The sequence below is a fragment of the Pantherophis guttatus genome, chromosome 4 (assembly GCF_059756535.1).
Source record: "Pantherophis guttatus breed Tessera chromosome 4, ASM5975653v1, whole genome shotgun sequence".
In the NCBI taxonomy this organism is placed as follows: Eukaryota; Metazoa; Chordata; class Lepidosauria; order Squamata; family Colubridae; genus Pantherophis; species Pantherophis guttatus.
The window spans coordinates 66,910,458-66,932,237 of NC_142066.1; the positions used below are offsets into that span (position 1 = coordinate 66,910,458).

A 21,780-nucleotide genomic window follows, 5' to 3' on the forward strand; every position below is an offset into this window, starting at 1 on the left:
ACCTGACTGTTAAAACTTTAACTATCTCATTATACAAAGCATTTCATTACATAAAGCAAACACATACAATATTTCTAAATAATTTCAAATTATATAAAAAAATGGAACTCACAAATGTATTGGCCTGTATGGTACTGTAAACATTCTCTTTTGAAATCTGTCCCAGAGACCTCCAACAACCTAGCATGATAATTAAAATGTGTGGGTAGTGGGGGGTTGAACATGATTTGGTATATTACAATTATCATTACTATTTATACTGCATCATCGTATTTTTTAATCACAGCAAAATACTTTATAAACAGTAGTTCATTTCCTAGAGCCTCAAGTTACCAGGCCATCTGTAAAAAAATCAATTGCATATATTGCACACAATTTGTACACACTTTTCCAAACAGAAAGAATCAAAACATCATAATAGGTAAAATCAATAAAGCAGAAAAGCAGAATGAGAATGTTAGCCCTATGATCCTGATGAGTCACTGAGGAGCCTGCATGTAACTTAGCAACAGCACTTAGACGTATATACCACCCTATTGTGCTTCAACATTTTACAATGTTAGCATATTGCCCCTAAGAATCTGGCTCCTCATTTTACCGATCTTGGAAGGATGGAAGGCTGAGTCAACCTCAAGCATTATCAGGACTGAATTTCAGACTGAATGCGGTCTGAATGCGGTATTGCAAGCGGAGTTTGCTTGCAATACCGCATTTAACCACTGTGTCACCAAAGCTCTTAATTCTAATATAAATTCTCTTTCATAGAGTAATCTTGGAACCAAAGGCACAGAAGGAGAAATCTTTTTCTCCAAGTTGAACAATCTCTACTTGAGAGTCTACTGCTTATGCTTGGGAGTGTTTAGAATTCACTATAAATTTCCTATTAATTAGCATCTGCACTTCAGGCTATTAGTTGAGGACAGAGAACTACAGCTAATCAATAGCTGGTGGTTCTCCTTTAACAGCTAGTAAGCAATATCACCTCCACTCAGTTTCATTCTGAAGAAAATCCCTTCCCTCCAGTGGTGGGTTTCTACCAGTTAGCCCTAGTTCGGGCGAACCGGTAGTGGCAGTGGCGGGAGGCTTGGCCACCTGCCCGGATGTCATCATGGATGCTCTGCGCATATGCAGAAGGTTCTGCGCATAAGCAGAAACCCCTTGTGCGTGCTTCCAATTCCGAATGGGTAGCAAAGGTAAGTGAAATCCCTCTGCTTCCCTCTCATAAATAAAAAGAAAATGACTATTGTTTGCATGGAGTACGATGTAGATTTTGGAATTAAGCTAGCAAGACAGTATTTTTATATTAACATTATGTCTGCCTTGGTTTCTTTCTTGCAGAGTAGCTGAGGGGATGTAGGAGATGACCCTGATAGGAACGGAAGCCGGTGTGTTCAACCCATGACCTGTGGGCTACATGACATCCTGGACATCTAGTAATGTAACCCCACAATATTGTACAATTTTAACATTATTAATAATTAATTTATATATATTATCTATATTACATACTTTATATGCAGCATAAAACAATTTCACTTCATTCAATGAAGTTCAGAGAAGCCAAAATTTTGGATATTCATAGGCTAAAGAAAAACCTAACTTATCTATTTTGATTGAGGACTTCAGTTTAAGGAAGTGACCTCCTTTTCTAGCCTTGTCATCATACTCCAGGAATCTAAAAGGGTCAGGGCTGGGCCAAGTTAGACATTGTTTCTCATCGTAGCTATAGATACAAGGAGCTCAATCTGAAGGTATTTTGGTTAGTAAAGGATGTGATCTACCACTGCACTTTATCCTGTGTTTGCTTATCCCACATAATCATAATGAAATAGACTTCACAGACTTGGCTTATTTCTTCTGCTGGTTCATATCGCTTGCTTGAAGAAATATTCCCCATGGGTTGTAATCTTGAATGTTCAGGCCCGACTTTGGGAGATAACATATTATCCCAGGGAACTTCTTCATATCCTCTAGAATGCTCATTAAAATAAATGAAATTTTTTTTTTTATTATAGCTAAATTATAAAGCAAACAAAGTCATTCAAATAAATAACCAGAAAGAGAATTTTGTCCAGATAAAATAGGTTGATTTAGGGGTAGGGAGTATGACTGGCTGGAGAGAGAGATATAAAGCTGATATTTAAAAATGATAGAAAACCAAGAGTGAGTTGGAGTAAGAAAACTGATTTTGGGCCAGTCACTCTCTTCACAGGGTTCACTGGGAAAACCAAAGAAGGAGTATTATCTATGTTTGCTATCTTGAGTTCCTTTTAAAGGAGGGCTAAATTCTAAACAACAACAACAACAACAACTGGTGAAATCATAAAATAGAGAAAGTAATTGAAAATGAAGAAGCTAAAATACTCTTGGGACTTGAAATCCAAACCAATGTGTACCTGCCACATAACACTCTAAACTTTATTACAAAAAAGTCTGGATAGTGGATGTGGCAGTGCTTGAAGACAGCAGAAAAAAGAAGAGAAAGATATGGAGAGGATACCAAATTACAAAGACCTGCAAATAGAAATAGAATGACTGTGGAAAAAGAACACAAGGGTAGTACCAATAGTAATCCCCAACAAAGATGGTTAGGGGGTTAGAGACTAAGGCATATGAAGAACGGTTTCAGGAATTGAGTATGTCTGATCTAGTGAAAAGAAAGACTAGGGATGAAATGATAGCAGTGGTTCCAGTATTTTGAGGGGCTGTCACAAAGATGGAGGAGGCAAACTATTTACTGAAGCACCATAAAGCAAGAAAAAAACCAATGGATGGAAACTAATCAAGGAGATAAGCAACCTAGAACTACAGAAAAAAATCCTAACAGTGAGAACAACCAACCAGTGGAATGCCTTGCCTTCAGAAGTTGTGGGTGCTCCATCACTGGAGGTTTTCAAGAACTTGAAAACCATTGTCTGAAATGGTATAGATTCTCCTGCTTGTGCCAGGAACTGGACTAGATGACCTCCAAGGTCCCTTCCAACTCTGTTATTCTATGTTCTAATAGGCACCTTGGGTGTAATCCAAAAACAACAGAGCACCATTTGAACACTATTGGCATTGACAATATCACCATCAGTTAATTGCAAAAGGCAGCTTTATACTCAGAATAGCTTACATTCTGTAACAATACTTTTAATATCATGAAACATTCATCTCTGCCTATCCCAGGTCCTTGGGAAGGGCTCTATAGATGGATAAAAAAAGCAAAATCCAGTCTGAATATTGAGCTGACTGTGCAATAACCCGTAATAATTACTCTAAGATCAATTCCTATCCCATGACCTTTGTTTTATCACTTAACCAGTATCTGTATTGTTATAACTAATAAACACAGTACTTAAAGGAAATGTAATTGTATTATTAGCCTCATCAGGAAATATGATACATAGCATTTTGCCAGTAACAGGAGGAATACAGAAACTCAGTATCATCTCATTCTTCTTAAGAGAAACAGAAACTCACCTCTGGATTGCGGATGTATACATATACTTCAAAGCTCTCTTATCTCTGCAGGGTTCAGAAGAAGTATCACTTGACTTAATAAGAAAATACAAAATAAAACATATAGAAAATAATGAAATGATCAGAACTCAGTTGAATATTTCCAGACTATTTTTCAAGCATGTATGCATATGATTATTTCCAATCCTGCTTTTGTGCTTTTAAAAAGGATAGAGAAAAGTAAGAGAGTTAATCTGCAGTGTTCAACTTGTCATGGTATTTTAATTACCTCTTCATTAGCCAAGTCAACGTATTCATTCATCTTCTAAATAAAAAGGTAGTCCTTGAACTACCTTTCAAGGCCTGAATGACAGGTTACTTAACAGCTATTTGAAATCACAACTGACTGCAACCCCCCCCAAAAAAACACCCTATATATGATCCTGTTCCAAAGTGGTTGCAGCACCTCTGCAGTCATTTATCCTTATGACCAATCATAGCGATGCTGCAGCACATTTCTCCCCACATCCTGTCCTTGTGGGAGTCCATAGCACATGGCCCTGCTCACCATTACTCCTGAAAGCAGCCATCATTTATGCATTTTGATAATTCCTTGCAAAAATGGCAGTTGCTTCAGAGCTTTCTGCCCTGATCAGCTGGCTTTCAAGAGCTGCAAACTATTCTTGGCTCTTGCTAGGTTAAGCCAACTGCAGCAACTTCAGGTGGAGTTTCTCAAAACCTTTCCCTTGCTTCATACCCCCTCCCTCCCCCAGAAACCCCAATTTCTTCAATAAAGAAAACAGGAGGGAAAACTGAGAAGAAGACAAACTTGTTGATCTTTCCTGTCATTAGATGCTGAAACTAAATTCTCTTCCTCTGCTCTTCAATCTTGATCCCTTTTAAAGACCTAATTTACTAACTTTACTGCATGCATGAAAAAAGAATGACAAAATCTGTAACTTACTTACCTTGATAAGTGACTGCCAGGCTGAAGAGTAGAGGAAAGGAAGCAAGCAAGGAAAAATAATTTCTCCTTGTTTGCATTAAGGAACTGAGGAAAATGTTCAGCTCAAAAAATTCAGGCAGCTAGAGCACAACATGTGCAGCAAATGACCAGGACAAAAGCTGGATCCTTGGAAAACTTTTTGCTTTTTGTCAAACTGACTTTAGGACTCAGCTAGTATTGGAGATTGGAGACTAGAATTGTTTTTGTTTCAGGGCAGTTTAGATGTAATCTGATTTTGGAGGACATTGCTATTAGATTGTTGCTATAGTCAGATTATTTTCTGACCACTTTTTAGTTCACTGGTGTTACCCCACCTGACACTACCTCACAGTGAGATCATCAATTACCAGGTGATCAGACTGGTACCTTGCCTGATCAATGATAGATATGGCTGGATTCCAGAAGGAACTTGAAGTTTTCCACAAAGTCTGTGGAGTGATTTAGTTGAGGCCTTAGTTGCTGCCTGGAATTGACAAATGACAGAGGCACTAGACCAGATTATTCCTTTGCAGCCTCTTTTCTAATGCATCCTGGGATGCAACTTGGTTCTCCAAGAAGTTCCAAGGAGTTCTGGGAGAATGAAAAGATGGAGATGCCAATTTTGGAATACAGCAGCGTGGGCATTTTTAGGGGCCTCTAGGATGGCACTGTTGCACAAACTGCATTAGTTGCCAATTTATGGCAACTATCTCCAATGGGATTGCTCCATGCCACTTGTCTTGTAAGCCTCCCAGTGCCACTTGATAGTGAGATGGGCAGCATATAAATTTACATAAATAAATAGATAAATAAATACATTCCATAATGAATTTTCAACATTAATAATTCTAAAAAAACACTGGCCTAAAAAAGTATTGAAAACTTGTGTGCAATGATTTCCAGTTTAGGAATAACAAGTGTTGTAATTCAAGCAATAGCTCTATTAAAACACTACTTTACAGATCTGAAAGTTGCTCCAGTAGAGTAAGGGGCCAGATTCTTGTGGCTATCTTTTTTAAAATTCTGGGCTATAAATTCAATATTAGCTATGTATGTATGTGTGGGGGGAATGGCATGAGCTTGTAATTGCTTATACTCAAGTAAAGATCATTTGTTAGAATCCTGAGTGCATATCAAAAGAATAAAAGGCAAAGAACATGAATTAATGAATGGATGAAAATAAAAGAAGTTCAATTTACTGTGTATTTGTGAAACTTAAGAGAATGAATGCAATGAATGAATGAGAGTGTCTTGATCTTGTCAAAGTTGTGGAGCTGATTAAATCATGCAGGCAAAGTGATGGGTAGTCTTAATTATTAATGAAAAGCCCAAAATGCTTGACAGAAAGAATTAATTCATGTAAACTGTTGTTTATAGTTTAACCACTTTAAATGAAAATGGGAATCCATAAGATGGTGACAAGTGCACGTTATACTTCAGTAAATGGTGATGATGTGCAACATTTTAAATGAATGCAATATGGAGATAGTTTTGTAGGTGTGAATAAGATGAGAAAGTACAAAAAAAAGTGAATGGACTACTTGGAGTTCTAAGAATTAATCAAAATAATAACTGCTGAATTTCTGTTCAGAAAAAGGTGTTTGTTTCAACTTTATGTGCTGAAAATTTAAATCAATTTGCATGCATTGATACCATAGCAATTAATATAAATCTAAAAGTGTAAATGATTGATTTGTTTTTAATGAAAGAATGAGAAAATTGCTTTAAGACTAAAAGAATAATGAGCAGTTCTGCACAGATTATTTTTGGTGATATCAAGTGGATCTTTGGGAAAAAATGAAGATCTGCTTATTGGGGAAAACATATTTTGACGTCAATAACAAGTGCCATATAAGGAGATCCAGTAGCATGAATAGATTGAAAAACACACACAAAGAAATTATTTGGGATGAAACTGAAATGAAGGAATAGTAGAAAGAATAGTTTAGAGATTTGTATGGGGATCATATTAATATAGATAGTCCTCATTTAGTAATCACAATTGGGACCAGCAATGTGGTGATTAAGCAAAGCAATTGCTAAGTGAATCAAAATTTTATGCTTTCCTTTCCTTTCTAGAGCTGCAAAGGTCATATAAAGGCCAATGTGATATTTCTGTTTTTTTCTTTTTAATATATTTACAGACATTTCTAAAATTCTGCTTTCACTTTGTCATTATGTAGAGAAAAAAATGAATTTCAACAACTGTAGAATCAGGCTGCAGCATAACAAAATTGACAAAAGTGAAGGGGGTCTAAATACTTTCTGAATGCGCTGTATGTACAGCATTTGCTTGTGTCCCTTAACAAAGCCTTGATGTATTGAAATCAATAAAGCTAGGAGGTTAACACAGAATATATGCTGTGTACCATTTAATGTAAATCACTTGCCTGTCTAAGATCTCAGAGAAGCAGATATTTCTGAATGTATTCTCTTCATAAAATCCCAATCACTAAACAAGGCTGCATTTCCAGCAAGCTCAGGATGCCTGTTTATTAATGTTCCAGAGCAAGTGGGGAGAACTGATTTTGTGTGCCTCAATGGATAGCACAAGAAAGACTTCATTTTATTTATTTATTTAATTTGTATACCGCCCTTCTCCAACAGGACTCAGGGCGGTGAACAGCCACGATAAAAACACAACATATAAAATTTAAAAACAATTAAAAAACATTAAATAATTTTGGCCATCAATTTAAAATAACCCAATTTAAAATAAAACCAATTATAAATTTAAAATCGCAAGGATGGGGTCAAGCCAGCCTGGCTAAGATGAAATAGATGTGTTTTCAGGGCCCGACGAAAAGTCCGGAGGTCTGGTATCGTGTGTATCTCTGGGGGTAGGTTGTTCCAGAGGGCAGGTGCCGCCACAGAGAAGGCTCTCCCCCTGGGGGTCGCCAGCCGATATTGTCTGGCCAATGGCATCCTGAGAAGGCCCTCTCTGTGTGAGCGAACTGGCCGGTGGGAGGCTATTGGCGGCAGAAGGCAATCTCGTAAATACCCCGGCCTTAAGCCATGGAGTGCTTTAAAGGTGGTCACCAACACCTTGAAGCACACACGGAAGACCACAGGAAGCCAGTGCAGCTCGCGCAGGAGAGGTGTCACATGGGAGTGCCCCGTCGCTCCCATAATCCCCTGCGCGGCCGCATTCTGGACCAACTGGAGCCTCCGGGTGCACCCCAAGGGGAGCCCCATGTAGAGAGCATTGCAGTAGTCCAGGCGGGACATGACGAGTGCCTGAGTGACCGTGTGTAGGGAGTCCCGATCTAGAAAGGGACGCAACTGGCGTATCAGGCGGACCTGATAAAAAGCTCCCCTGGCCACAGCCATCATATGCTCTTCTAAAGACAGCTGTGTATCCAGGAGGACACCCAAGTTGCGAGCCCTTTCCGTGGGGGCCAATGATTTGCCCCCAATAACCAGCGATGGCACCAGCTGGCTATATCAGGACGCTGGAAGCCACAGCCACTCGGTCTTGGAAGAGTTGAGTCGGAGCCTGTTTCTCCCCATCCAGGCCCGCACGGCCTCCAGGCACCAGGACATCACTTCAAGGGCATCGTTGGAGTGGCCTGGGGTAGAGATGTACAGCTGAGTGTCATCAGCGTACTGATGGAACTCCACCCCCAAAGCCATGGATGATCTCACCCAGTGGCTTTACATAAATATTGAACAGAAGGGGCAAGAGGACCGACCCTTGCGGCACCCCATAAACAAAGCACCTCGGGGTCGACCGCTGCCCCCCTGCCAACACAGATTGTGACCAGTCAGAGAGGTAGGAGGAGAACCACTGCAAAACAGTGCTCCCCACCCCCAATCCCTCCAACCGGTGCAACATGATACCATGATCGATGGTATCAAAAGCCGCTGAGAGATCTAACAGGACCAGGATAGAGGAGCATCCCCTATCCCGAGCCCTCCAGAGATCATCCACCAACGCGACCAATGCCGTTTCCGTGCTGTACCCAGGCCTGAAGCCGGACTGGAGTGGATCTAGATAGACAGCTTCATCCAGGTACTGTGGAAGCTGCCGTGCCACCACACTCTCAACAACCTTCACAATAAAAGGAAGGTTGGAGACTGGACGATAGTTAGCCGAAACAACCGGATCCAGAGAGGGCTTCTTGAGGAGGGGCCTCACCACCGCTTCTTTCAAGGCGGCCGGTAGGACACCCTCGCTCAAGGAAGCGTTAATAATCCTCTGGAGCCAGCCTCGTGTAACCTCCTGGGAGGCCAGCACCAACCAGGAGGGACACGGGTCCAATAAACATGTGGTTGCATTCAGCCGTCCCAGAATCCATGGCAATTAAGTGAGATATAATGAGAGTCAAAACTATAATGTTAAAGTTCTCAATTGCTAGGGTGTCAGGATTTCATTATAGGTAACAATGTGATAAATTCTACATTTTTAAAAAAACTGCCTTATTTTCATACCTAAATGTTTGTGCTTGTTGCCTACAATTTGAAAGGAACTCTTCCTAGGAAGCTCTATTTGAATCTTTCAAGTCTAAAGTTATTTTATTAGAATGCTTTCGAGATCGGGCAAGTGCTTCCTTACGCTCAGCAGAAGAGGTGCAAATTAAAAACAATGTCAGAGTTCATCAACCATCTCAATAAATAACACGAAAGTCAACTGTTGACGTTTTGGATTCACATTGTGGACATTCAGAAGTGGGGTCTGTATGGATGCATAAAGAGTCAGCAAGAAGCAGGCTCATCACACAGCCATTTCAGGATATAAAAGTATTGCTAGTACCTTTACAGACAGGAGGCACACATTATTATATTGTTTCACAAACTTCCCCAAATTTTAAGAAACATCAGATAAGAGCCGTCTTTCGCTTTCTGATGGTTACTGCAACCTTCTTAGCTCTTTGCGTTTGCAATGAAATGATTGTGACATAAAATATATCCAATTCCTTCCTGTCCTATATAAACATTTCTGACAAACAAACCATTGATTTGCAGGAACCAGGAAACAATCAGTATTTGAATCTTATATATTCAAACTACAGGCCAAGAATATATAGTTTGAATATCTAATATTGCTAAAGTGTATTTATAGCATAATCACATTTCAGTAAAAGTCGTATTTTATACGTATATATAAAAAACAATTGTTCCTATTAAAATGAATCTTGACACGCCTGTTCATTTGTCAGATTTCTCTCACATTATGTCTCACAAAGCTTTGTCATTGCCCTCATTTATTTTTTTGGAATGTAAATGGGAAGACGTCATGAGCCTTTCCTCCCCAGATATCTATTATTTGCAGTGGTGGGATTCAGCCAGTGCACACCACTTCGGGAGAACCGGTTGTTAACTTTCTGAGCAGTTTGGTGAACTGGTTGTTGGAAGTAATCATTAGGGCAGAGAACCGGTTGTTAAATTATTTGAATCCCACCACTGATTATATGTACTACATATTCATTTTTAAAATGTGTACAGATAAGTCTGTCTTTTTTCTCAATGTCCATCTTATATAGTTCAACTTCCTCAAGTATTCAAAACCTACAAGTCCTTATGTTAAAGGGAACGACATTCCAAGTTATACCTGAATATCTTGTGGAAGAAGAAATGTTTGTCTAACATACATTTCTTTCAGTTTCACATCAACTGAGAATTAAGGAGAAATTTCCTGACAGTGAGAACAATTAATCAGTAGAAAGGCTTGCCTCCAGAAGTTGTGGGTGCTCCAGCACTGGAGGTTTTCAAGAAGAGATTGGGCATCCATTTGTCCAAAATAGTATAGACACTCCTGGTCAAGCAGGAGACTGGACTAAAAGACCTCCAAAGTCCCTTCCAACATTGTTATTCTATGTTCTATGCATACCTTATATTGTACAGTATAAGAGAGGACTGTGTCTCCACAGCATTACATGGCCTAAGGCTAAGTTTTTACCATATGCAGAAAAGAACTTCATATACTCCTATGATGAGAATTTGGCTATAAAAATAGGCATAGATATAAATAAACTAGAATGTATCTATTCTGAGACCACATCCCTTCTCAGAACTCTTTATCTTGGATAGAGACCCGTTTTGATTAGCGTAATTAATATGTAGAAGGCCACATCATCCTCGGGATCATCTATATGAAAAATGGTGTCCTATGATGGGCAGCCACAAAGTGTGCTCTTTCTAGAAGGAGATGTACAATGTGGTCATCAGATTAAGCATATGAAATTCAAGCACGGGATGAGTGATATTTTAACAAGAATGATATATAGGGCCATTCTGTCTGAAGATGGGATGGAACTAGTGACTGAATAATTTTTAGTGATATCACTTGATTCTTCTTCTTCTGATTAGAAGATATGTTATTGATTTGAAGCAGCAGTAGTAAAGAAATTTACCTGAACATCTGTGTCCACGTGAAATACAAATGTATGAGGTATAAAATTTTCTTTGGCTTTAGGTGGATTTGGTATGACTTTTACTGGACTTGTCCATCCTGGAAAAAAAAGTTGAACATTTTTCACTAAATAATGTTCATTGCACTGAGATTACAGCTGAATACAAAAATGAACTTTATATTAGTGACAATCACAATATGCCATGTATAACATTTATGAATTATTTTTTTAATGACAGAAAAGTCAGAAGGTAAGTAATTTCAGTTGGCTGTTTCAGTAGGGGACTCATATATTGTACCAAGTTACTGACAACAGATTTAAAGAAGAGAAAGAAAAGGGAATAGCTGGAGAGTTGCTTATTCTGAAAAACTATTGCTCAGTTATACAGAGTAAAAAGAGCTGCTGAATGCAAGGGATATAGTTTGAGAACTGTGGGAGACAGATTGACAGCTTTTTACTGAATAAGACTATGAAAAATGTAAGAAAACTCAGAGCAATAGATAGAAAAATCAGGAGTTTTGAGAAGGAAGTTAAGAGACATCTCTAACAAATCCTAAGAACACATGGCTAAATTAAGAAAGAATGTGAATAAATGTAAGCTTTCTGTTGATGTTACATGAACACAACAGTCAGCAGCCATCTTCTGCAGAGATGCCAGTAGCCATGTCCATGAGTGGATGGGGGTCATTCTCTCCCTCTCTGTCAATCAATCAATCAATCAATCAATCAATCAATCAGAATACAGCAAAGAGTAAAATTGGCTCTGCAGACTCTTGGGGAGCTTCTTGTGATTGAAGAAAGAAATGATTTATATAAGGAAGAGAAAAAAACCTCAGTATGTGAAGTTATATTATAAACACATTTATATATTGGCTCATAGCATCACTGAAATTGTTACAATTTATTATAATAGGGTAATCCTACACTGGGCTGAGATAGAATTACAAATTTAAATTCTTCCTTGGGATCACTGTAGGAAAGGTAGAGAAAAATAGGGCATTTCTTTTTGGGACTATAGGCCAGGTGTTTTAGGATGGAGAGCCACATCTAGTCTATAGGTTGTAGGTTCCTGACCTTTGCATTAAGGAAGAAGTGAGGCTGAATGGATGTGATTTGCAATCATGCAACCTAAAGTCTTGTGGCATGTTTGATTCATACTTGAAAGAAACAAGGTATTCATTTGCAGAAAATGGATGCTTATAGTGATACCTGAAAGAAAAAAAAAATCAAAGAATTGAAGCAATGAATAGCCATGTTTTTGCTATGATCAAATAAATAGAAGTTGATAGAAGAAGTAACTTTTTATAAAGGATAAAATCCCTGAAACTGAAACTAATCTTGGTGAACAAGAATGAAAACCTGAAATAAGACATACTGAATATATCCTCCACTGATACAATTTGAAAAGATCTTTAGGCAGTCATAGAAAAAACAGACTCTAAATATTTGAGAGGAGAGGGAGAGAGAAAAAGGAGGAGGAAGAAACACTCTTGAATATGAGTATGGTTATTTGAAAAGCAGAGAGAATAATGTTTTGACTGTAAAAAGACAACATCACCAACAACAAAAATCAAGATATTTGCTGTTTCACTCCCATGGAAACTAAACAAACATATGCTAACTAGACTTGTTAGCTTGTGTAATGATACTGAAGAAACCAAAGCTGGCTATAACTGAATGATTACCTAAAGATTAAAGAAACTTAATAACACAATGATAGGATAATATATACAGCAGAATGAGGCTATGATGAATGAAAGTTCTTGGAAACAGAAAGAATAAAATTACAATTGCAAACAATTCCACGAAGAACAAATAGAACACAACAGAGAAAACAATTTAGTGAAATAACAACATATCATTCAACCCCCAAAAGAATATATATAAGAAAATGAAAGTGAAAAAGGGCACATCACCAAGGAAGGGTACAACAAAAGAGCTTAGAACTGTACAGACTTTATGAGCAAGAGAGTATTGGTACAATATTAGCAGAGATGAAAGGGCAGGACTGAAGTCTGAAACTGACAGAAACATAAATGAGGAATATGTATATACAATTCTTCGAATTAGTTTATATACACAGGATAAATGAATTGCATCATAGGCTTCTGAAGGAACTTGCTGATACATATTACATTTGAAAAATCTTGGATGGTACATGTCAGACATTTCTACCAATCTACACAGAATACTTAATTGAAAAACCAAGTCTTTTTGAACTCTAATGAGTAATACTTATTAGAAGGAAAGTTAAGATAAAACTATAAGTATTCCAATGAGTAATGAGGCATCAATAAACAGATGATTATGATGGAAACACCCTCTTTCATTTTTCTGCTTTCTTTTAGTGGAGATGGATAATTGAAAGTGGGGCATGGTGTATCAGATAACTATTTTGATAATAGCTACTTGGCTTAGTATAAGAATCAGATCTCATGGCAAATTATTACAGGAGAACAAATATTCTCCTTATTTTCAAAAAGCACAGCAAAGACATTCCTGAAACTGTTAACTAGCTAATCTGGCATCAATAACTGGTAAAATCCAGAGGCAGATCATAATGCAATAAATCCTTATGTACCTGAAAAAATGATTATCAGTCAAACACAAACACAAGCTTGTAAAAAAAGGTTTTACCAAAATAATTTTGTTTTGTTTTTTCATTGAGTAATTTCTTGGACACTTTGTGAAAATACATACAACTTTTATTTTAGGAAACCATTTAACAAGAGTATAGAGTGTATAGTATCCTCTATACTTTATATTTATTAGTAAGACAATTAAGTATGGGCTGGATGGCACAACAGATAAGCAGATAGACAGCTGGCTCAAAAATCATCAATTTATTAATTTCTCCTCACCAAACTGGAGGGAGATATTGAATAGTGTGCCAAAAGTTTAAAATCCGGGTCTGTACTCTTTATATTTTTACTAGTGGCATAGCTAGAAAATGAAGGAATGCTTATCAAATCTGCAGATGATACAAATGTGAAGATATGAATAACAAATACCTAGCACAGGGGTTGGGAATTTTTCTCTGTAAAGGGCCAGATTCTGACCCTGCTTTGCCTTCATGGGCATGGCTAGCAGGTGTGCAAGTCAAGTGTGACAGACATTGGACAGAGCCAGCCTGCTAGCAAGGAGGTCATGTAAAGTCCAAAACAGCCAAGTTGCTTTGGATCCATTTCTCAACTCAGCCCTGACTTTGGGAGAGTTGCAGAGGCTTGGGCCTGGTGATCTGATGTGGGGCCATCCAGTCTTAGCTCAAGGGGCATATAAAAACAGATGGCAGCAAAGAATTAGCCTATGGGCTATATAGTTTGCTAACCCCTGCACCAGGAGGCAGAAATCAAATATAAGATTGCTTTTTATAGATTAGATAAATTATCTGAATAAAGTTTGGCAGCAATAAATACAAAGACCTTTATGAAATGAAATGCACATGCATCCTTAAATACATGAGTATAATCAGTAAGTTAGATAAATGTGGATATAATGCAATTCTGTCAAGAAGGATTTATTATTCATGGAGTCATTAACCATGAGTGGCAAAAAAGCAGTGGAAATGACTTCTGACTTCTTGCTGGTTTCCTCATTAAGTTTGCTTGTGGGAAGCTGGCAGGGAGTATCAGAAACTTTCCTTCCTCCCTTATCATTCTGTCATTGATTCTTTCCTTCCCTCCCTAGAATTTCTGCTAGCTCCCCCATTTACCTTGCAGGAAGCTTACAGGAAGAAAGTCAATGGCAAAGTCAGCAGGAATTTGCAAGTTGAAGGCCAGTAAAAAGGTAAGTGGCTGTTGTGAAGAAGGAATCAAGGCGGTACACAGGGGTACAGATAAGGAACAGTACATGACACTCTGTGAGAGGTGCTACATGAGTTAGAAGGGTGCATGGGTGTGTGCCAGAAATGCTAAGCAGGTCAATGAGGGGTAGTGTGGGGAAGGGCAGCATAGGTTGGGAAGGGTGCCTGGGGGTATGCAAGAGATGCTGTGCAGATAGGGTAGGGCATGCAGGGAGTGACACATGTCAGGAAGAATGCACAGGAGGTAAATTACCAAGCCATTCAGGAATGGCACATGGGGGTTGGAGGCTGGCATAAGTTAGGAAGGGTGTTTCCCTTCCCTTCCCACCCCACCCCATCCCATCAGGCATATAGATATGTCATTGCTGCTGGCTGGGGGAAAAGTGATGGATTGCAAGACTGGCTGAAAAACTGTCACAGAATGTTGAAAATAAAGATCATGAGACTGCAGCAGGAGCCTAGCCGTGCAGCAGCAGCCAGTAGCACTGAAATAGCCACAACTTCCCCAAATTTCATTCCCTTAGGAATCATAGGTCTTAGATTTTGGATGCATTCTCTAAGTTAGACCATTTGAGGTGCCTTGGTTCAAAAATAGTCTGGTTTAAAAACTGTTGCACAATTATGTATTTTGCCCAGTTCATTATCATGACAAGAATTTTAGTAATATATAAATAGATACGATGAAACTCTACAATATCGAAAAAACTTGAAGCAACCCCCCCCCGAAATCTTAAGATTTCGTAAATGAAAGTTTATGAACATTTCTTACAAGATAGGTTGTGGATTCCCTTTGCTAGATCAATTCAAGCAAAGTCTGATCAGACATTTTGAAATGCATACTTTAATTTGGATTCCCATATAGAACAATTGATTGAACTCTCTACATGTTCTTTCAGTTCTTGATTGCAATCTCAGCTTGTTGGTTTTCATCAAACCAAACAATTTTGTGGGAGAATTGGCTAGAAACTGGGAGACTGTGAGTTGTTGTCCTGTCTGGGCACAAAGGCAGCTGGTGACCTTGGCCTGGTTACTTTCTCTCAGCCCTAGGAAAGAGGCAAAGACAAACTCACTTTTGAAGTACTGTGTCAAGAAAACTGCTGGTACTTGTCCAAACAATTCTGAGAATTGACATAACTGAACAGAAAAAATTATGCATGCACGCACACACACACACAGAGATAATGACAGTTGTAGTGCAATAATATTTACCTCCAAGTCTTGATCTCACAGAAATGTCAGGTATTGCTCTGGAATTCCACTGTTGGTTCTGATTTATTTCTTTCAACAGTAAAGCTTTTCTATCACCAACTTGGCTTTTTCTGCAAAATACAGATGCCTGCTGTGAAGAATGTGTATCTTTGCCATCTTGCAGGGGTTCATAGGCTTTGTTGTCTAAGATTTGTCGGTCAACTTTACCACCTGGGCTCAAAAATCCTGAACTAGTGTTGATTATTGGCACATCATCCCGATGCGGTGCTAAAAGGTAGCCTTTATCTTCAGGAGGAAGGAAAGGATTGGATTTTAGAAAAGCATTACTATCCTTGTCTTGGAAACTGGCAAAAAAATGCCTGTCTTCAGGTCCCCGTACAAAAGGCATATACATTCTCTTCAACAGATCTTTGTGTTGGTTTAGATGCATCTTGTGAAGTGAATCAGCTGGATTTAAGTATGAATAAGGATGAAAATGTCTTGCAGTGACTTGAGAAGCCATGGTTAATTTTTAACTTGATTTAATAACTTTCATTAAAATCAGAAGCCATAGACTCAACTGTGAAGCTATTGCTTTAAAAAAAAAGTAGTGCTGTGGTGCTTCTTTCTGAAGTTGAAATAAATAAATAAAAAAGAAATGGCAACCCACCAAGGGAATGAAACTTTATATATACAAAGATTCTCAGTTGCTTAGTGACAGTGGAACATGAACACATAATGAAAGTATATGCAGTGCTCTTTTGCTCTGTAAGTGAAGAAACTTTTCACTTTCTGTTTCCAGTGCATAACCTCATAGTGTACAAATAAAGCAAGTGATAGGTCATAATCATAGTTACAATCATTAATTATAAGTTACAAACAACAATTGATAATCATAAGAGACCAATAGGAGGCGATATTAGGAAAGATGTGAAGATGAGAAAATATGAGAAATGAGACAGTACTGTGAATTAAGTGTTCAGCAGTGTGATGGCATGGGGGAAAAACTATCTTTATGTTTGGTTGTTTTGGCATGTAATGCCCTATAGTGGCATTCTAAGGGGAGAAGTTGAAATAGATTAGGTCCAGGATGTGAAGGGTCTGTAGATATTTTCTCAGCCCTCTTTCTGGTTCACAAAGAAAAAAATCATTTCCTGCATACTTCTGATCTTTGTTGGTAGAGATACACCCCAAAATCTGATTGATTTCCAAGGCCTTCAATCGAGTGCTAGACTATGTAATACATATATCTTCAACTTGAAACTGGCTGCATAGTGACCATTCCAAGTTAAAACAGATCCCCCTCCAAAGCTACTTATGACCCAGTTTTGAAGTTACACCTGCTGCAGTACCTCTGTGGTCTTTGCTTTTATAACTGAATGCAGAGACACTGCAATGGTCCCTCCATTTATTTTTCCTCATTCCACCCCAGTGGGCCCCAATAAATTGTAGCTGCTCCAAAATGGTCCTACTTCCAGAACAATGTCATATAGTACAAGGATGTCGAAGGGTGAAGCGGTTTGCCCTCCTTCCCCAATGTGAGTCCTGGAGCTTTTCCAAAGATAAGTGTGTGACTAGTGATGGGGGTAGGATGCTGTGGGGACTAGTCAGGTGAATAGCAGACCTAATGCCTATTAAGTAAGACCTGATGTGTGGGGGGAAAGTAGGCCAGGGCCTGTTTGTACTCTGAGGGGCAGGAAGCTGAGCATGGAATGAAAAGCCCTGAGAGACACCTTGAAGCACTCTATGCTCCGCTTTATGCTCTATTCCATTTAACATCATTGAGGAAAGTAGGGATGGGGGTCATTAATTGAGTTGATCATCTAATTACCTAATTTAATGACTGTCATGACTTGCAAATGTAATTGGTTCCTTGACATTTATTTCTATAATTTGCACATCATTTGGATAACCAGTTTGGTATAATGCTTAAGTAGAGGTGGTATTCAGCCAGTTTGGACCAGTTCAGACAAACTGATAGCAGAAATTTTGAGAAGTTCGGAGAACTGGAAAATACCACCTCTGGTTGGCCCCACCCCCACCCACCCACCCTCTCACCACGCCCTGCCCCCCCGCTCGCCCCGCCCCACTCAGTCACTCCTCATCCTGCCTCCCTGGCATAGCACACTGTGTGGATCCTCACTTGCGTTGACCACACAGTCTCTGCGGTTTGCCTGCCTTCCCACGTGGTGCCTGCAGCCCAACTGAACAGCCCTGATCTGCCTGCCTGGGTACATAAGCCTGCGAGTTGTGGCCTAGTTTGCTGCCACCCCCACTCCCCCCCGTCCCCAGCCCCAGCCTCCAGCTTGCCTGGCTTGCTTTGCCGTGGTGGCTCCATCCCACGCAGCACTGCAGCCTAGCTAGCTGCCTCCCAACATTCCACGTGGCGCCACCAACTTGCCTGCCTTCGTCGTGGCCTACCACGCTGGCAACGTGGCCCAGCTGATATCCGCACCTGTTCTGCTCACCTTGGCTGCCTGTGAAGGTAAGGCACTAGGCTGAAGGGCCGCCTTTGGACCTGGCTCTCGCCAATCTCCATCCTTCTGCCTGCATGCCACCTGCTCTCCCTTTGCCTCAGGTCTGGGGACATGCCAGTCCCAAGCTCTGGCCTTCCCAGGGCCTCTTCCTACATGCTGCCCGCTCTCCGTTCACCTCGGGTCAGGGGACGTGCCATTCCCCTGCTCTGGCCTTGCCTCGGAGCCTCCATCTGCTCACTGTTAGCCTCAACCAGGTCAGGGAATGCACCATTCCCATGCTCCAGCCTTGCCCCAAAGCCTCCACCCTCATTCTGCCCTCCCCTCTGGCCTCCAACTATGGCCCCCCTGGCCAGAGCAATTTATTTGGCCTGCAGCCTGCTGTGCTATGCCGAAGGGCTGTGGGGGGCAGCGGCATGAGCACAGGAGGACCGAAGCAGTTTGGGAATGGACCGGATGGTTCTTCTTACCTGTAAGAAATCCCATTGGGAAAGCACTGCAGCGGAGATCTTGTAGCTGCTTCTTCTGTCCCTTGCCAAGCCTTGGTCACTTGCGGAGATCCTCCATGTGCTCTCCGGGTCGGCCACTGCTTCTCTCTGCTGCTGCTCTTGCTGAGAAAGCATTGTGTGAAATTTAGCAGCTGTGAACCGCCGCTTTCCTCTAAGTCCTATCCAGAAAGTGCTGTGGCACAGAGAAGCAGCAGCCATGTTGAATGCTGTTTCTCTCAGCTGCAGCGCTTTTCGGATGAGACTTAGAGGAAAGAGGCAGCTCACAGTAGCTAAATTGCACAAGACGCTCTCCCAGCAGCGTGGAAAGAAGCAGCTGCTGCCCCGGAGAGCAAAGATGGAGGGGAGCAGACCCTGAAAGGCTGCTTGGTCAAGCCTCACCACGAGGTGGAAGCCGTGCGCGCATGCATGCGCAGAAGTTGTGTGTGTGTGCTCATATTTTTGGCAAACCGGTGCTGGAATTATATTCCACCACATATATTATGATACTGTGCTTTATATAAAACTACTTTTGAAGATGATTTGGAAGCTATAGTTGGTATAAAAGGTAGCCATTAAATTGCACTATGGAATGTCTGCATAGACTATTCTGCGCTATACTACATTAAAGGCTTACATTGTCCCAATTAGTTCCAAGCTTTAGTAGCAACTTTTAAAATACTAATGATGCTTAGACATCAGAGAATACTCAATAATAGGAGGGTCTAGAAAAGGAAATGGAGGCAATTCAGTACGTATTTATAGGGGCCTAGACCCAGTGATGGGTTGCCCCTGGTTCGGACCGGTTCGCAAGAACCGGTAGTGAAACCGGCAGGAGGGTCCACCCACTAACCCGGACAATGTGACGCCATGAGTTAGACACCCATGAATTAAAAAAAAACAATTATATTCATTTTGCTAGGAATAAACTCCACTGAACTAAATATAATTTATTTCTGTGGGATTGTGCAGAAAAAGCTTGCCAGAGTTCAGAGTTAGAAGGGAGCTTAAGGTTTTGTAATCTAACTCCTGCTCAAGCAGGAAACTGCATACCATTTTAAACAAGTGGCTATCCAGGCTCTTCTTAAAATCCTCCAGTGATGGAGCACCCACAACTTCTAAAGGCAAGTTGTTCCACTGATTGATTGTTGTCACTGTCAGGAAAATTATCTTTAGGTGAAATGCTCCCAGTTCGGACTGGATCGCCTGATCCGGTAGCAATGGCGGCGGCTGGTTCGGAGAACCGGTAGCAAAAATCCCTGCCCCCTACTTACCTTTACTACCGGTTTGCAACAGGGCTGTGCACGAGCGAAGCAAGTACGCTCTTCTGTGCATGCACAGAAGTGTTCTGATGACGTCAGGGTTGGTGGACGGAGCCTCCCGCCGGTTTTACTATTGGTTCTATAGAACTGGTGCGAACGGGGACAACCCACCACTGAATGTAATCAATCACAACCTGATTTGAATTTGTTTAGGATGGACAGGTGTTCTCTTAGTATTTTATTGCCTAATTTAATTAGTATTCCTAGTCTGTCTTTTACAGTTCTGTTTCTGGTTGGTTGGACTATTTTTTCTTTTTGTGTGAAGACAGATGCAAAGAAAGAATTAAGCAGCTGTTTTCTCTCTGCTGCCTGTCACTTCCTAACCATTGTCTCCCATTAGTGGACTGATTGTTTCCTTGACTTTTTTCTTGTTTTTTATATGGTGAAAGAAACTTTTAAAAATTATTTAGGACATTTTTGCGAGATTTAAGTTTCCATACTTCCACACTTCATCTGCAGATTTGGGCTATATGCTTGGATTCTGCCTCATTTATGTGTCCCTCTTTCCATTTTTTTATACTTATCCTTTTTGACTTTCACAGAGTTTTCTATGCTATCATGCTGATTTCTTCTTAGAGTTCTTATTTTTCTTTTTCAGCGGTATATGCTGCAATGCGCTTTTAATCATTTTTAGAGTAGGCTGTTTTCTCCTTTAATATTACCACCCACAGACTCCTTCACAAACTCACTCTAAGTTTGTTGAAATCAGTTATTTTAATGTCTAAGTTTGATTACGTTCCAGTTCTTGTGTCTGCATTATATTGAATTCCAACATGACATGGTCAGTCTTCCCCAATGGTCCTGCAACCTCAACCCCCTCTATCATTTCTTCTCTGTTAGCAATAATTAGGTCCTTCTAATTAGCTGTCCTTCTAGTTCCCCCCTCTACCTTTTGGATTACAAAGTTGTCAGCAATTTTGTCAGTAAGGAACCTGTTCCGTCCCTCACTTAATGGAGGGTTTGTCTTCCAGTTGATCTCAAAGTCCCTCATTACAACTGTGATGTTTCTTACAAACATTTAACTACTAGCAAAAAGTTCATCTATCCATCCCAGACAGCTTCAATTCATTTAAAGAAACAGTACATCTTCCTCGCTCCCGAAGATCTGCGCTTTTGTGGCCTTTCTTGCTAAAAGTGACACTGATTCGTAGCTAAATCACGATTAGCAGAGACAGAATTTATTAATCTACACAAATGAATGGAGTAAGACATACAGAACGTTCTAAGTGTGCAGCAAAAAGCAAAAAACTATTAAATAATGTATGCTCAAAGTAGCGGTAGTTCAAACACACGGAGAGGTTATGGCCAATATGCCAAGTAGCCTTTTTAGGTCGCCGACACGAGGATATAAGGAATGGTTTGCAGTTGCGTAAGAGTCACAGGCGAACGCTCCATATTACGCGAAGCCGCCCGCCAATTCATCGGAACAGTTCTGCGCCGTGCTTCATTGCACTTCCTCCGCCCCTCCCCTTTTCCATTGTGACGAGAGGCATTCGACGCCAGCGCTAACGAATTTGTTGGCGCCCGCGTGCGAAAAAGTGGAGGGGAGAGCGGGAAGTCACCCAGTCCCGCAGCATTTGTTGGCATGCGGGGATGCGGCGCCGAGGATTGCGGAGAAGACGTGACTTCTCCTCTGCATACTGGAGTTTCTGTGTTTCCTGGGTTGCTCTGGCATTGTCCCTATTGCAGGGACTTTCCATAGGTAAAAGAGCGCGTACTTCAATAAT

The 21,780-nt window shown here is 40.3% G+C and overlaps 2 protein-coding genes across 5 annotated transcripts in view; one reads left to right on the plus strand and one right to left on the minus strand.

Annotated features, from left to right (window-relative positions):
- Positions 1–16,483, minus strand: part of SPMIP7 (sperm microtubule inner protein 7) — a 43,646-nt gene extending 27,163 nt beyond the window's left edge. The window contains exons 1-5 of the mRNA XM_034416420.3: positions 15,794–16,483; positions 10,783–10,880; positions 3,466–3,539; positions 1,844–1,970; positions 113–180 (exon numbers count right to left, since the gene is read on the minus strand). Of these exons, the coding sequence (XP_034272311.1) occupies positions 113–180; positions 1,844–1,970; positions 3,466–3,539; positions 10,783–10,880; positions 15,794–16,295 (869 nt within the window). The 5' untranslated portion in view covers positions 16,296–16,483. The remainder of the gene's footprint in view (positions 1–112; positions 181–1,843; positions 1,971–3,465; positions 3,540–10,782; positions 10,881–15,793) is intronic.
- A 5,049-nt stretch (positions 16,484–21,532) lies between these two features.
- Positions 21,533–21,780, plus strand: part of ZPBP (zona pellucida binding protein) — a 55,871-nt gene continuing 55,623 nt past the window's right edge. Inside the window, exon 1 of one of the 4 annotated variants that reach the window (XM_034416425.3) lies at positions 21,533–21,755. In XM_034416425.3, coding sequence (XP_034272316.1) covers positions 21,647–21,755 — 109 coding nt within the window. In that variant the 5' untranslated portion in view covers positions 21,533–21,646. The remainder of the gene's footprint in view (positions 21,756–21,780) is intronic. The other 3 variants (XM_034416426.3, XM_087892359.1, XM_034416427.3) reach the window with 3 other exon arrangements.